Here is a 13,996-nt window from a genome sequence, read left to right on the forward strand (position 1 = left end):
GAATTTGGATCCACTGGTCCGAAAACCTTAATGCGTGTGCACACGTGCACGCAGGGGGAGTGCAAAATCCGAGATTAACACCTCACGTGGGTGCGCTCAAATGCCCGTTTTTGCTTTAATTTTCAAGGCCCACTTTTATTTAAATTGTTTAGTCGATTTAAACCACTTAATTTTCTCTACTATTTTATATTTTCGAATATCAATAATTTATTATTCGTTGTGCAAGATTCAACAACCCACGCTCCCCACTTTCATTCCTTAAATCTTACCATATAGATCTCTCAATTTATATATGAAGAGGGAAAAAAAAAAGAGCTCTCTCTTCTAATATAAGGTATTATGTGCCAAGATCTGAGGTGTGAGTGGTTTTTTTTTTTTTCCCCCAGAAAGATGAGTGGGGTTTCAACCCTTCTCCTGGGGGTTTTCTTCTCTTGTGTGTGTGTGTGTGTGGTCAAGCTTGGCAGCCAATGTTAGGAAGACAACATATATGAGTTAGAAGTTTCAAATTTGGCTGATTTTTTATGAGAATGAGGAGATCATCCTAAAAAAAAATCAGCTCAATCCAAAAATTTTAACTCATATAAGACAAATTTTTGTTACCAATGTTTGCTCCCTAACATTGGCTGCCGAACGCCACCCATATGTATTCTTTTGACTTTGATCCAAGCTTTTGAAAATGATGGCTAGCGTGCTCCAAACTTAAAATTAAAATTCAATAGGGAAAATCACTTTTTTGGAAGAAAAAAATTTAAGTTCATAAAATTTTGTCCTCTATGACCTTAAATCATCGGATCATGTTTTTAGATGCTAAAAGGTAACCCCAATAGTTCTTTAATGGCGACCACAATAGATGGATAAGAAGGAAACAAAGAAGGTTCTTTTTTGGACCACCTTGTGGCATCCAAAAACATGATCTGATGCTTCAAGGTTGTAGAGGATAAAATTCTATGACATTTGAAAAAAAATTATTTTTCATCACTAGTATTTAAATTTTGTTTGCTAGCCATCCATTTTCAAAAGCTTGGATCAAACTCAAAAGAAATTGTATTTTGAAAAAAAAAAAAAAAAAACGATAAAATTTAAAGGGTCGTGGTGTCGAATTGCTAATGTGATAATCTATTTGAGCAAAACATCCCTTAGTAAGGCTTACAATCTTACAATGTTAATAAGGAAAGTGTTAAAAAAAAAAGAGTATTTTGGGTATAAAAAATAATCAAAACACTATTCATTTTAATTTTTACTAATATGGTAAATAAAAACTTATTTCCAAAAATGATAATTTCTCGTTTTCAAAATTAATTTGAATAGTGCACCGTTTTGGGAATTAATCAATTTTCAATGCATATTTTGATAAATTAGCCTAATATTAATATAACTATTGACTGACTTTTTCAAAAATGAAACTATACATTTGAACAGTTGATTATTTTTTAAGGTTTCGTTTACTAACTACAAATTTTCTTGATTTCCATTGAGATAAGAAACTTCAGTGCCAAATAATCGGATTTTCATCGAGATCTAATCGAAGATCCGTGAGCACTCTAAGACGTATAAAACAAAATATCTCTTCTTCTTCCATCAAATATTTTGTTTTTTCCTAGAGATTCTTGTTTAAATATCCATGGATTCATTATTTATTTATTGGCTTCATATAATTCAGAGAACTCTAATTTTCTCAAAGCCTCTTCTACCAAATTTTTGCAACCTCTTTTCTTTTATGTCTAGTCCATAAGAATATTAACTCAATAATGAGGACATTTAGATCACCACATGCCTTAAAGCGATTATCTAAGTCCCTCTTTCTTGTAACAAATAGTTATCTCCCAATCCTGAAATGCATATATATATATGTTAAATTAATGTTGGAGTGATCTCAATGGGAGACACACGGGGGACATCTTGATGTGGTGGCACGCACATGCTTGTAGATATGTTTTCTCCGAAATATGAATAAGGCACATCTATGGGCATGCATGTGCCACCACGTCAAGGTGTCCCCACTAGGTCACTCCAACACGACTCTATGATACGATTAGGTGATAACCCTACGTATATATGTTGAGTATCTCCTTTGACAACCATTGTTCAATATGGACTACAAGTTCGGCTGATTTTTTTGGTGAGAATGATATCTATGGTGAGGAGATCATCCTCACAAACAAACAAAAAATTAACCCATTTTGAAATTACTAACCCCATCAAAAGTTGTTTACAAGTTAATCTTAATACTTGACGAATGATCCATGTTTCTTCAAGCTTTACACCAATTTTGATGGGATTAAAAGTTTTAGAATATGTTGTATTTTTATGAGGCTGAGCTTCTCACCATAGAGATCATCCTCACAAAAAATAACCCATTCTAGAATTTCTAACCAATATAGGAAAAACGAAAAATATAAAATCAAATAAAACTTTTTGTCAAATTTTATAAATGGATACTGTTTAAAAATATTTATGTAATTATCCTTATGTGTAAAAATATTTATGATGAATTTACTTTTATATCCTTCTAGTTTTATAATATTTGGTTAAAAACTTTTGAAAAATCAAGTAGTATAAAGGAAAATTCACTACAAAAGTTTTTACAATAGGATTAAGTTTATCTGGTACATAAATATTTTAAAACCTTCTTCAATTACAAAATTTTTTGAGAAAAGAATTCTTTCTTAATTGACTTGTTTGTGATGTTTGCGAAGGATCACTAGTGTACCCAGACCGGGAATCTGCAGATTTCAGATCCATCATAGGGCACTTAGACGGGCGGACCGATTTGTACAAAACCAACTTCAAAGTCCCAAAGATTGAGAATATTAATGACATAAATGCATTAGATCTGTGCATGATGGCTTCAAAGATAGCCTATGAGAACTCAGCATATGTCAACAATGTTGTCACCGTCCATTGGCAGGTATTATTATTTTAAATTTTCTTAATTTAATTTTCGACGTCATTTGCAAATTCAAATAATTTTTTGAAATCAATTTTATTGGTGCTTAATTAGTCACAAAATGCAAATGATTTGTATTGCAAAAATTTTGCATAGATCACCGAAATGCTTAAGAAATTTCAGTAAATAATTTGTAACAAAAATAATACCACATATCATTTGCAAAATTATTAGACTTCAACCTATACAACTCAAAATTACTAAAATATCCATTTTTAATTTCTAAGAAATAAATAAAATTACAAACATACACTCAATAGTTGTTACAGTAATATGCACTCCAATTTATGAAAATGCCTTTAATCAAAGATTACATTCTCAAATTACAAAATAACCCTCATCAAAGAGAATTTTAAATTACAAAAATAACCCTCTAGTACCTATTGCAATATGAATTTCACAAAAATACATCTCATCATAGTTACATTTACTTGCATATGAAAGTTATAAAAATACCCCTCATCAATATTATTACAAAATATCCCTCATCATGAGGGTACTTTTATAAATTCATATGCATGTTATTATAACAAGCATTGATTTTATTTCTATAATTTGAATAGTTTCTTTGACGGTGGGTATAATTTGTAATTTTAATATGTAGGTTATTATATATTTGATAAGGATTTTTTTTTAAAATTCATATGTATGTTAATGAAATAAATATTGAGGGTATTTTTATAATTTAAATGAATTTTATGAATGAGATCAAGTAAGTTTAAAAAATTTAATATAAGGAAGCCATGTTTAAATTGACTTTTTGATACTATAATAAGACTGTTTGTTTTCAAGTAGAAGGGTTTAATGGAATTCTTTGTAAGTTGGGTTTGGATGAAATTCAACAAAATGTTAATTGTGGGTTCTTGGTACACTACGCAGATGCACTTGGTGGGGTTCTATAACTTCTGGAATGGTACGAAACTTCGTCATTTACTAAAATCACCAATTAAAATGAGTCATTTGGTTTGAGTGCTACTCATCTTGGGCTTTAGGAATAAAACAAAAGCCGTACTGATGATGCATGATATGATGGGTCCCGTTCGGCACCCTAAGTTTTACCACACACTTTAACAAACGCGTTTTGTCTTACATGGGTTAGAAGTTTCGGAATGGGCTGATTTTTGGTGAGGATGATCTCTATGGTGAGGAGATCATCTTCACCAAAAATCAGGTCATTCCAAAACTTCTAACCCCATCAAAAATGATTTACAAAAAATGGACAGTCCACGATTTTTCAACGTGTAAACATGGGGCTAAACATTTTGGAATGGGCTGATTTTTGGGGAGGATGATCTTCTAATTATAGAGATCATCCTCACCAAAAATCAGCCCATTCCAAAACTTCTAACCCATGTAAGACAAAAAACGTTTGTTAAAGTGTGTGGTAAAACTTAGGGTGCTGAACATTTCCCTGATATGATATCTATCTTTCATTTGCTCCTTATTGAAATTGGTCGATTATTAGCCAGTTAACGTAATTTAGGTCAGCCAAGTTTAGGGCTGTCAATGGGGTTGGGTCGGGTGGGACGAGGCGGTGTTTTAAATGGACCGGCCCTTTTAAAAGTCTTAAAAAAATACAGCCGAAACCCGACCCAACTAAACATGATGCGGTGCGTAGTCAAGCCTGACCGATAATATCAAGAAAATATGAACTTACCCCCTTAACGAACCTATCTGAAACGTGAAACAAGTATGGTTACGAGAGCAGAGCTAGAGAGTAATATATATATTTTTTATTGTTAAAAGATTCCCATATTTGAAGCCTTTCTCAAAGAAAGAAGCCATTCCAACTAATTTTGACTCGTTTGGGTAATAAAAATTAATATATAATATATATATATATATTATATATATATATATATATATATATATATATATGGGTCCCGTTCAGCAACAAACATTTTGACAAACATTTTGGCAAAACATTTTTCAAAACATGAGTTAGAGGTCTTGGAATGGGCTGATTTTTCATGAGGATGATCTCTACGGGAGGAGATCATCCTCACCAAAAATCAGCCCATTCCAAAGCTTCTAGCCCCAGTTTACAAGTTGAAAAATCGTGGACCGTCCATTTTTTGTAAACCATTTTTGATGGGGTTAGAAGTTTTGGAATGGGCTGATTTTTGGAGATGATGATCTCCTCACCGTAGAGATCATCCTCACCAAATATCAGCCCATTCCAAAACCTCTAACCCATGTTTTGAAAAATGTTTTGCCAAAATGTTTGTCAAAATGTTTGTTGCTGAACATTTCCCTAATATATATATATATTATATATATAAAAGCAGGTTTTTCTTCTCGCATTCTATCTATGGGAGCTCTTGGTCTATATATTCATCATATATAAACTTGATGGTTGAATTGCACGATAAGAACGTCGAGTTTGTGTTGCAGAGTATTTAGAAGAAAAGGCAACCCAAGCCTTCATTTTCTCTGACAGACCAAAAGATGCCCAATTCATCGTTGTGGCCTTCCGTGGCACCAAAGCCTTCAATGCAAAAGATTGGTCCAGTGACATCGACCTCTCCTGGCTCTCTATGGGAGAAATGGGAAAAGTTCATATTGGTTTTATGAAAGCTTTGGGACTTCAAAATGATAAGGATTATAAAATGGGTTGGCCAAAGGACTACACAGGAAACAAAAAGCTAGCCTATTACACCATAAGAAGCATCCTCAACACATTGCTCCAAGAAAACAAAACAGCTAAGATATTAATAACTGGACATAGCTTGGGTGGTGCACTTGCGGTTATGTTTCCTACCATACTTGTGTTACACAATGAGGACACCCTGTTGAGCAGCTTGGCTGGTGTTTTCACCTTCGGGCAGCCTAGGGTTGGAGATACAAAGTTTGGGAATGTGATGAACGCAGAGTTGGGTGCCATGTATCAAAGGGTGGTATTCAGGTATGATATTGTTACTAGAATTCCCTTTGAAGGACTGATCAGCGGCTTCTCCCACTTTGGTGACTGCCTCTACTTCTACTCCTGGTACAAGGGAAAGGTATATATCTATATATGATTGGCATGTGATAGTGAAAAGTTGGTGTGGAAATAAATCAAAGAGAGAGAAAGCTAAAATATAAGACTCGGACCCAAAAAGTTTATTTATTAATATATTTAGAGAGCGAGCTTCTATTGCCCCAATAACTTTTACTAATAGCACCCCAAGATGATAGAAAAAATTGGTGTGGCAATAGAATCTCTCTATATTTATAAAAATTAGACTTTTCCAACGGGTTTTCTTGATTTATGGCTCTTTTTATACGCAATTAACAGGTGTTGAAGAAAGAACCGAACCCCAACTACTTCAATCCCTTATACATTCTTTCTAAGTATGTTAATGCTTGGTTGGACCTCTTCAGAGCACTCTTCATAGGCATAACACAAGGGGAAGATTTCAAAGAGAGTTTGACATCAATTCTCTTCAGGATTATGGGGCTTTTTTTTCCTGGGCTCGCTTCACACAGCCCTAGGGACTATGTCAACAGTGTAAGGCTAGGGACAATTACAATCAAAGAGGATTATGATGAAATTGTCTGATTTGCAAGATGCCCGCCTATATATTTATCCCATTAATAAGGAAGCCGAGAAGTACTATGTTTAAACTATTAATTATGTTATATTGTATTAAGATCCATTGAGATGTACTTAATCATCTTATATATTATTATTAGATTAAGTGATTTCTTTGGTTATTTGTGTAACTAGTAGTTGCCCTCTCTATTCTAAGATTGAAAGGTTAAATTGGAATAAAGTAGGCTGAGTTATTTGGAATTATGCATTTTTTTACTTTGAAAAACATGAAATATTGTATGAGCAAGGCAAGGTCCTACTATCAAATTAGACAGAGAATGAAAGGGGGCTGAGTTTTCAATATCACATACAATGACAATATAATTTCTAACACATATATATGATTCTCGCAAATGCAATGTTACTGGTAATAGGTTTTGAATGATTTTCATGTCTTTTGGGGATGGCGGTTCACATTTGAGAAGGATGGAGGCCCATCATATATACCAATTCTAGTTATGGGTCACTAGGGGTAGACTCAAGTTTTTTTGTAATTAGTTTTGATGGTGCTAGAAGTTTTGAAATGGGCTGATTTTTTGTGACGACGATCTCCTCATCATAAAGATCATCCTTGTCAAAAATCAGTTCATTCCGAAACTTTTAACCCATATAAGACAAAATAATTCAGCTATGATGTAGGTTGCCCTATTCATTTGTGGGGTGCTTTTATAATTACCCAATAAATAAACGTACTAACTTCAGCTGAAAAATGTTTTGCTCACAAAACTCACACAAATCTTGGATCCACCAAACACATTTACTTATGTGTGTTGAATGCATTCCTAATTTGTAAAATCACCCCTATTAGTTACAAAACTACCCTTTATCCTTGACACTGAGAGTGGGCAAAAAATAACTCACTCCAGCTCTATATAAAAAAATATATTGAAAAGTTCAGTGCGGGCTATAGCCCCCACTCGACCTAACGTAGGTCCACCCCTGTGGGTCGCAACATGTGCATTTGTGCGACATTAAGTTTTCCTTGCTCATGTTGTCATTAATTATATCCCCTTGTCATCTATATTACCATTCCTTTAATTTTCTCTTACCACTGTAGTTAGGGTAGTGTTAAAGGTACCCCAATTATTACCAAGGTCACCCCCACACCATAGTCAAATGTTGTCTTCTATGAGTTAAACTTTTCGAAATGAGCTGATTTTTGGTGAGGATGATCTGTATCGCCAAAAATCAACCCCTTCCAAAACTTCTAATCTCATCAAATCTGATTTATAAATAAATAAATAAATGGATGATTTATGATTCTTCAACTTATTTTCATGGGGTTAGAAGTTTTAGAATGAGCTGATTTTTTGGGAGAATGACCTCCTCACTATAGATATCATCCTCAACAAAAATCAGTTCATACCGAAACTTTTAACCCTTGTAAGATAAAACAATTTGGCTATTGTGCGGAGTGCCCTTGGTAATAATTAGGGTGTCTTTAACACTACCCTTGTAATTAAACCCCTTCAACATTTTTATGAGGTGTTAAACTCAGTGGTTGTATCATGGGGGATGACTTGCAAGGAGATCCATAAGTTCCAAAGTTTCGTCTAGAGTAGGTGGTGTTTTACACTTGAAGTACAATGTACGAAACACTTCTCATCGAATTTTTATGAGTAAAATACACGGCAAATTTTGACTAAAAACTTGAGACTTGTCTAGATGATTTTAAATCAAAAGAACCATCTCTGATCAATTTTCATCCAAAAATGGAGAATTTTTTTTGAAAAAACCCTAGTTTTTTACATACTCTTCAAAAAGCTTGAAAACACCCTTGAAAATGACTTATTCTTCCTTCTTAAATGTTTTCAACATAATGGAATACCTAAAACTCGATTGGGATGCCAAAAATCTATTTTTTTAGGACAAAAATAAAGAGATCGAATGGTTAGGGCATTCAATTGTGAGAAATGTGGTTCAGAGACTAATTAGAAAAGAAAATTTTACTAAATAGGCTATTAAGAGAAATCCTAAAATTTAGGGTCTAGGTAGAAAGAGATCCCTTAACCAAGGTCCTTTAAGTAATTTTCCTTCAATTTATAGCTTTAAGTTAGGAGTGTAGACACCTCAATTTGAACGGGCCACTTCTCGAAAGGGCCCAAAAATATCGATTTTCCAAATAAATGGGCCAACGGGCCTTAAGGGCCCAACTCATTGAAAATGGACATTTTTACCAAACCGAGGCCCCTAAGACCTCTCAATGGTTTAGGAGGCCACCAAAAGGACTCGGCCAACCTTACGCTTTCCCAACATTCACCACTCCGCTTCCAAAAAAAAACGTAAAATTCGTCTAAATTTCACCAACGGGCCTAAAAAGCCCGATTCGCCAACACGTGGCATTTTTGATCAAATTAATGATTGTAAAAAAATCTAAAAAATTAATTAAAAATTAAAAAGGTGAGACTAGAGATGCCTACCTCCTCTTCTACTATCACCGCTCCGCCTCCGTATTCGTAAAAACCATTTCTAAAACCCAAGCCCAACACTACAAAGCCCACAAATCATTAACCATATCCAATTCATTATCCAACCCACAACCCTAACCCATAAACCACAACCCACATCAACCAATCACTCTTTTATCATCAAAAGATGACACATGTCATCACCCCATCTCACTCCCTCACCCAACTACCTACCCCATTAATTGGCTTTAAATCTCATCTATCCATACATCAACCCACACCTTTTCTCTCAAATCAAACACATCTACCCACCACCCCAACCTATACCTCCCCTAATCTACCCTCATCATTCCCTACAAAACCTACATCTACAACCTAAACCTACACCATCCTCTCAAGTCAAACACTCAACCTCTCCCATCAACCTATCACCACCCTTCATTTCCACCCACTTTAACACATGGCATCATCTCCTTCATCCTTCCAAAATATCATCAACCACCTCTTTAAATCCTCCATTCTCTTAAACCAAACACCATTTAATCTCAACCACCATCTTAAACTTACCTCACCAAACACTCCACCCAAATGGGTTGGGTAGGATCCAAACCATTTGGGTCAAAACTCACCCATTTAACCCTCCTTACCTAAATACCCTCCAATCTCCTCTAAATTACACCCACTTCTCTCTCAAACTCATAACCATTCTACCCATTTTCTTTACTTCACCCCATTATATCCCTAAAATGAACTCCTAAACACATATATAAATACCCTCCTCTCTTCCCAAAAAGGGCCCCCAACTTCTCATTACAAAATTTCTCCCCAACACTCTCTCTACTAACAACCATCACCAATTCTCACCAAGTTTACCAACTCCCTCTCCCAAATCCTCCACAAGTCTCACTAAAAAAAAAAACAAAAGAAATCCCTACTCTCTCTAATCACCTCTTCCCATTCTCATACTCTCATATTATACTAAGGACTCAAGAAGACTCAAGCAGAAGAAGAAAAGAAGAAACAAGATACAAGGTGGGTTTGAAGCACACCCCCCTCTCTTTCTCTAACCTTCTACTCTTTCCCTCTTCTAACACCCCTTCTTCTATTTTATTTTACCCCTTTTGATGATTGGGCCCCAAGGCTAAGGTTCATAAGGGTCATTTCCATTAATGAAATGACCCTATGATCAAGCCGAAAATGAATCCCTACTTAGGGAACATATGCACTCACGTGGTACATTTTTTCACCTTCTTTTAAAAATAAAAAATGATCGAGTTATTTGAGGTTACCGCCACGTGGCGGGGAGGAAAGGGTGCCTAACACCTTCCCTTTTCTCCAACCGAGCCGCTTACCCAAATCTCGAGGTTTGACTACCCCTTATCCATTGTGAGTCACTAAAATGCCAAAAATCTCATCTTTTGGAAAATGTACCCCGGGTGACCATTCACACCCACTTCCAACTTGAATGGTGGCGACTCCAAATCATTGTAGATGTAGTCATCATAATGACGAAATCACGCGTCTACAGCTTGGCGACTCCACTGGGGAGTAAAGGCTCCACCCTCGTGTCAACTCGGTTATTTTGGTAAAAAAAAATGAAAGGTTTCAATTTTTATTTTTTATTTGTTATTTTTGTAAGCTAACAATACTTGTTGTGTTTGTTGTATTTATTTTTTAGGTAGGTTTCCTTTATTTATTTACTCGCTTGAAAAAAAACAAAAAACAAAAAATCCGATTTTCACTTTATTTCTCCGATTATGTCATTTTAAGCATGCGTATCACCAAACAAAAAAAAAAAAATTTTCTTTTTTGGCCCAAGCCAAAAACCAGAGGCAATGTGCCTCAAAATGTGTATAAAAAAAAATAAAAAAAAATAAAAAAAAATAAAAAAAGTCGTTTTTCTTCTTTTTGGGCCGAATGGACAGTCGAACTTAAAATGATCATAACTTTCTCGTCCGATCTCCGATTAGCTATTAGTGCATATCGATTTGGGGTAGAACAAAATTTTCTACCAAATGTGACAAAGTAAGCAACATTTTGACAAGTCAGAATCGGTTTTGAGCTCATTTACTATCGTTTACGCTATCATTTCGTTTGACGTCTCGTCGCGATACAAAATGAGTAGGAAAGAAAAGCATAAAAAAGGGGGGAAAAAATTTGGCCCAAACAAAAAACCAGAGGCAATGTGCCTCAAAATGAGCACAAAAAAATTTTTTATTAAAAAAAAAATTAATTAAAAAAAAATTAATTAAATTAAAAAAAAAAAAAAAAAAACTTTTTTTTACTCAACTTGTTCCTTACATCAGTCTTGGAAACTTTCCTTTTGGAACTTATTTTTATTTTAAGTTTTAAAGCTTCAAAAGATCAAATGGATCATCTATTTCAAACTCAGGGCGTACCGCTCGCCACTTTTTGATTGATCAAAATGAAAATTCAAAGTGATCATCGGTTGGACTATAATAAAAAAAGAGAAGTCCTTTTATGATTTGTTCATTCATAAAATTGAAAAAAATGATAAAATAAAAAAAAATAAAAAAAAATCGATTGGTTGATGCTTAACTATGAATGTGCAACCCTTATGGACAAATGATCTAAAAAGTTATGATCTGGCCAACGGGCCCACCCATCTGGAAAATGCCCCGGGCGCACCCTATCCTATTTGCACACACCACTAGCACGTTTACATTACTGTATTGCACGCTTGCATGTCCCTAATAGCCAACGTGGCACTAGTGCGTGGCCCGGTCTCCTCGGAGATGCGACGTCATTCATGAAAATCACAACTCCAATCACGTACCGTAAGGTATATAAAACTGGGGCATCAATACCGTTTGATCAGGTGATTCTGAAAGGTATATTGATACACCCACGTTGGAGCGACCTGAGCCTTTGTCCTATTGTAAGCCGCACGGTCACATGTCCCGATTGCCAACATAGTACTAGTACGTGGTCGGTCCCCTCGCGGGATGCGAAAACCATTTATGAAAGCTATAACTCTTGACTCGTACCCATAGGTATATAAAAGATAATCCAAGTACATCAATTGCACTTCTTGGTCAAAACCAGTGCCTAAGCAAGATCCTGCCCCGCTGTACCCTACTGTACGAGGGGGATAGATTACGTCTATTCTAGACGAGAGGTACTTAAGCGGGCCTTTGCTCAGCATCGTGCGCCACCTCTCTCAACTGGGGATCAAACTGGCTGTTTTTGGCTTCAGAGAAGTGAATTGAAGTTTTAGATTGTCACCTATACGGTATATCAAACCAAGTCACCACGTACCGTCTGATGAGTACGCTTGAGAGGTATATAGGTGTGCTTGGGCAAGAGTGGCCAGATAAAAATGCATTGCAGTAGTAAACTTAGAGTCTAGAAGCCTTCCCTGTAAGTCACGACTCGAACTTATCGCGGGTGTTCCCGGGTTGTTGAAAGAAACTTGATGATTGATGTATGCGAATGATCAAAGTGTATGATTGTCCTCAAGGGTCAAATTTTTGTTTTCAAAAATTAAAATGGGTACACCGACCCAATAAAAAATCCATTTCTTGCAAAAATTCAATAATGACCCAGTCCATCTCGATCCAATGATCATGATAGGCCGGGCCATTTAAATCAAAATGAAAATCAAATTTTCAAAAAAGAAAAGTGTTTTCAAGAAAGTGTTTTCCATAAGAACAAAGATTTTCAAAAGAAAAGTAAATTTACATTGACCTTGGAAATGTACTGAACTATTCTCTTGTGTCAACTCAGGATGCTGGCTGCAGGCAATAACCCAATCGACCAATTGGTCAAAACAACCATCACGGGGATGCACACCGTAGAGAAATTCAACTTTGCAAAATTCATGTTGAGATGCGCCCTGTACTTTCACGAGTTTGAGATAGATTGGAACCTTTTGCGCGCTATGGCCAAGCGTTGGAACCCATATCTTCACATCTTCCACATTGGGCATATACACTTGTGCCCTACTCATGAAGACTATTGTGGCATCATGGGGATATCTACTTCAGGTCCTCTAGTCAGGCTTTCATTGAAGACAGGATATTCGGGTGAACTCGCCACAGGCCTAAACATTTCAAAGGAAGAAGCCAAGGCCTTAGTCCGTAACGGGAGATTGGATTTAGTACCTTTATTGAGTCCATACCACTCTCATAGTCATCCCATCAATGTAAAACCAGAAGCTTGGAGAGCCACTAGAGACTATCGATTATGTTTAGGGAACCTAGCCCAATACATACTGACCTCCAAAAGCGAGGGTCAAACTGTTCCTGAGTCTTTCATAGACATAGCTTCCCAGCTCTCTAGAAAAGCCAATCCCGTACCTTTAATTCTAGCTGAAACCTTCTCAGGTTTGGATGCCATTAAAAATGGTGAGGGAAGGGATTTCAAAGGAAGCCCTCACTTACTTTATATGTGGCTCTGCGACCGTCTCAAAATTGTGGACATTCCTTCAACCCTCGAGTATAGGCCAGAGCACTTTTCCAAGAGAAACATGTTAGTGCGTCACAACTCAGTCAAGACTTGGGGCAAATGGTTGGATTCTCGTCTAGCACGTCATATTGGTTTAAGATGCCCTTGGTGGATGACGGATTACCCTGTTTTAGGTACCAAAGGATCCTATTATGTCTGTTTGATCGGACTAGAGGAGACATCCTTTTACCAACCTACTTTGATCCCAGAACAGTACGGAGTACCTATAGAGTTTTCGCTACCTCAACACAAACAATTCTTTTCTCCCGAACCATTGACTGAAAAGTTAGTGCATCTCATTGAGAAGGCTTGGAACAAGCGCACCTTAGGGTATCCAGATGGACCAGTAGAGTTCAAGGAACTAGTTGTTAGAACCAAGAGAAGCAGCAAGCCTAACTGTCCTGTCCCAGCAATCCTGATGACGATCAAAAACAAATCCAAGCGTCCATGTAAAAAAGTTTAAGTCAGAGTTATTGAAAGTTGTTATTCAATGAAAATCCTATTTGTCAAACAAATTTTCAATAGTTCAATGAAATTACTCTCAGTTTATTTGTGGATAATCATGGCATAAATGAATTGTTTAATGGGTTGGTGTACAAA

The 13,996-nt window shown here is 36.0% G+C and overlaps 1 protein-coding gene across 1 annotated transcript; it reads left to right on the forward strand.

The window, feature by feature from the left end:
- The first annotated feature begins 2,634 nt into the window (after positions 1-2,634).
- On the forward strand, positions 2,635-6,722 carry LOC147380680 (triacylglycerol lipase OBL1-like). The gene is made up of 4 exons (XM_086431386.1): positions 2,635-2,908; positions 3,827-3,860; positions 5,342-5,949; positions 6,225-6,722. Exons 1-4 carry the CDS (start codon positions 2,840-2,842, stop codon positions 6,486-6,488), a joined length of 975 nt encoding a protein of 324 aa, XP_086287512.1. The 5' UTR covers positions 2,635-2,839; the 3' UTR covers positions 6,489-6,722.
- The last annotated feature ends 7,274 nt before the right edge of the window (positions 6,723-13,996 follow it).

This window comes from Akebia trifoliata, unplaced genomic scaffold, assembly GCF_017979445.1.
Source record: "Akebia trifoliata isolate Shusen 1 unplaced genomic scaffold, ASM1797944v1 Contig01118, whole genome shotgun sequence".
NCBI lineage: Eukaryota > Viridiplantae > Streptophyta > Magnoliopsida > Ranunculales > Lardizabalaceae > Akebia > Akebia trifoliata.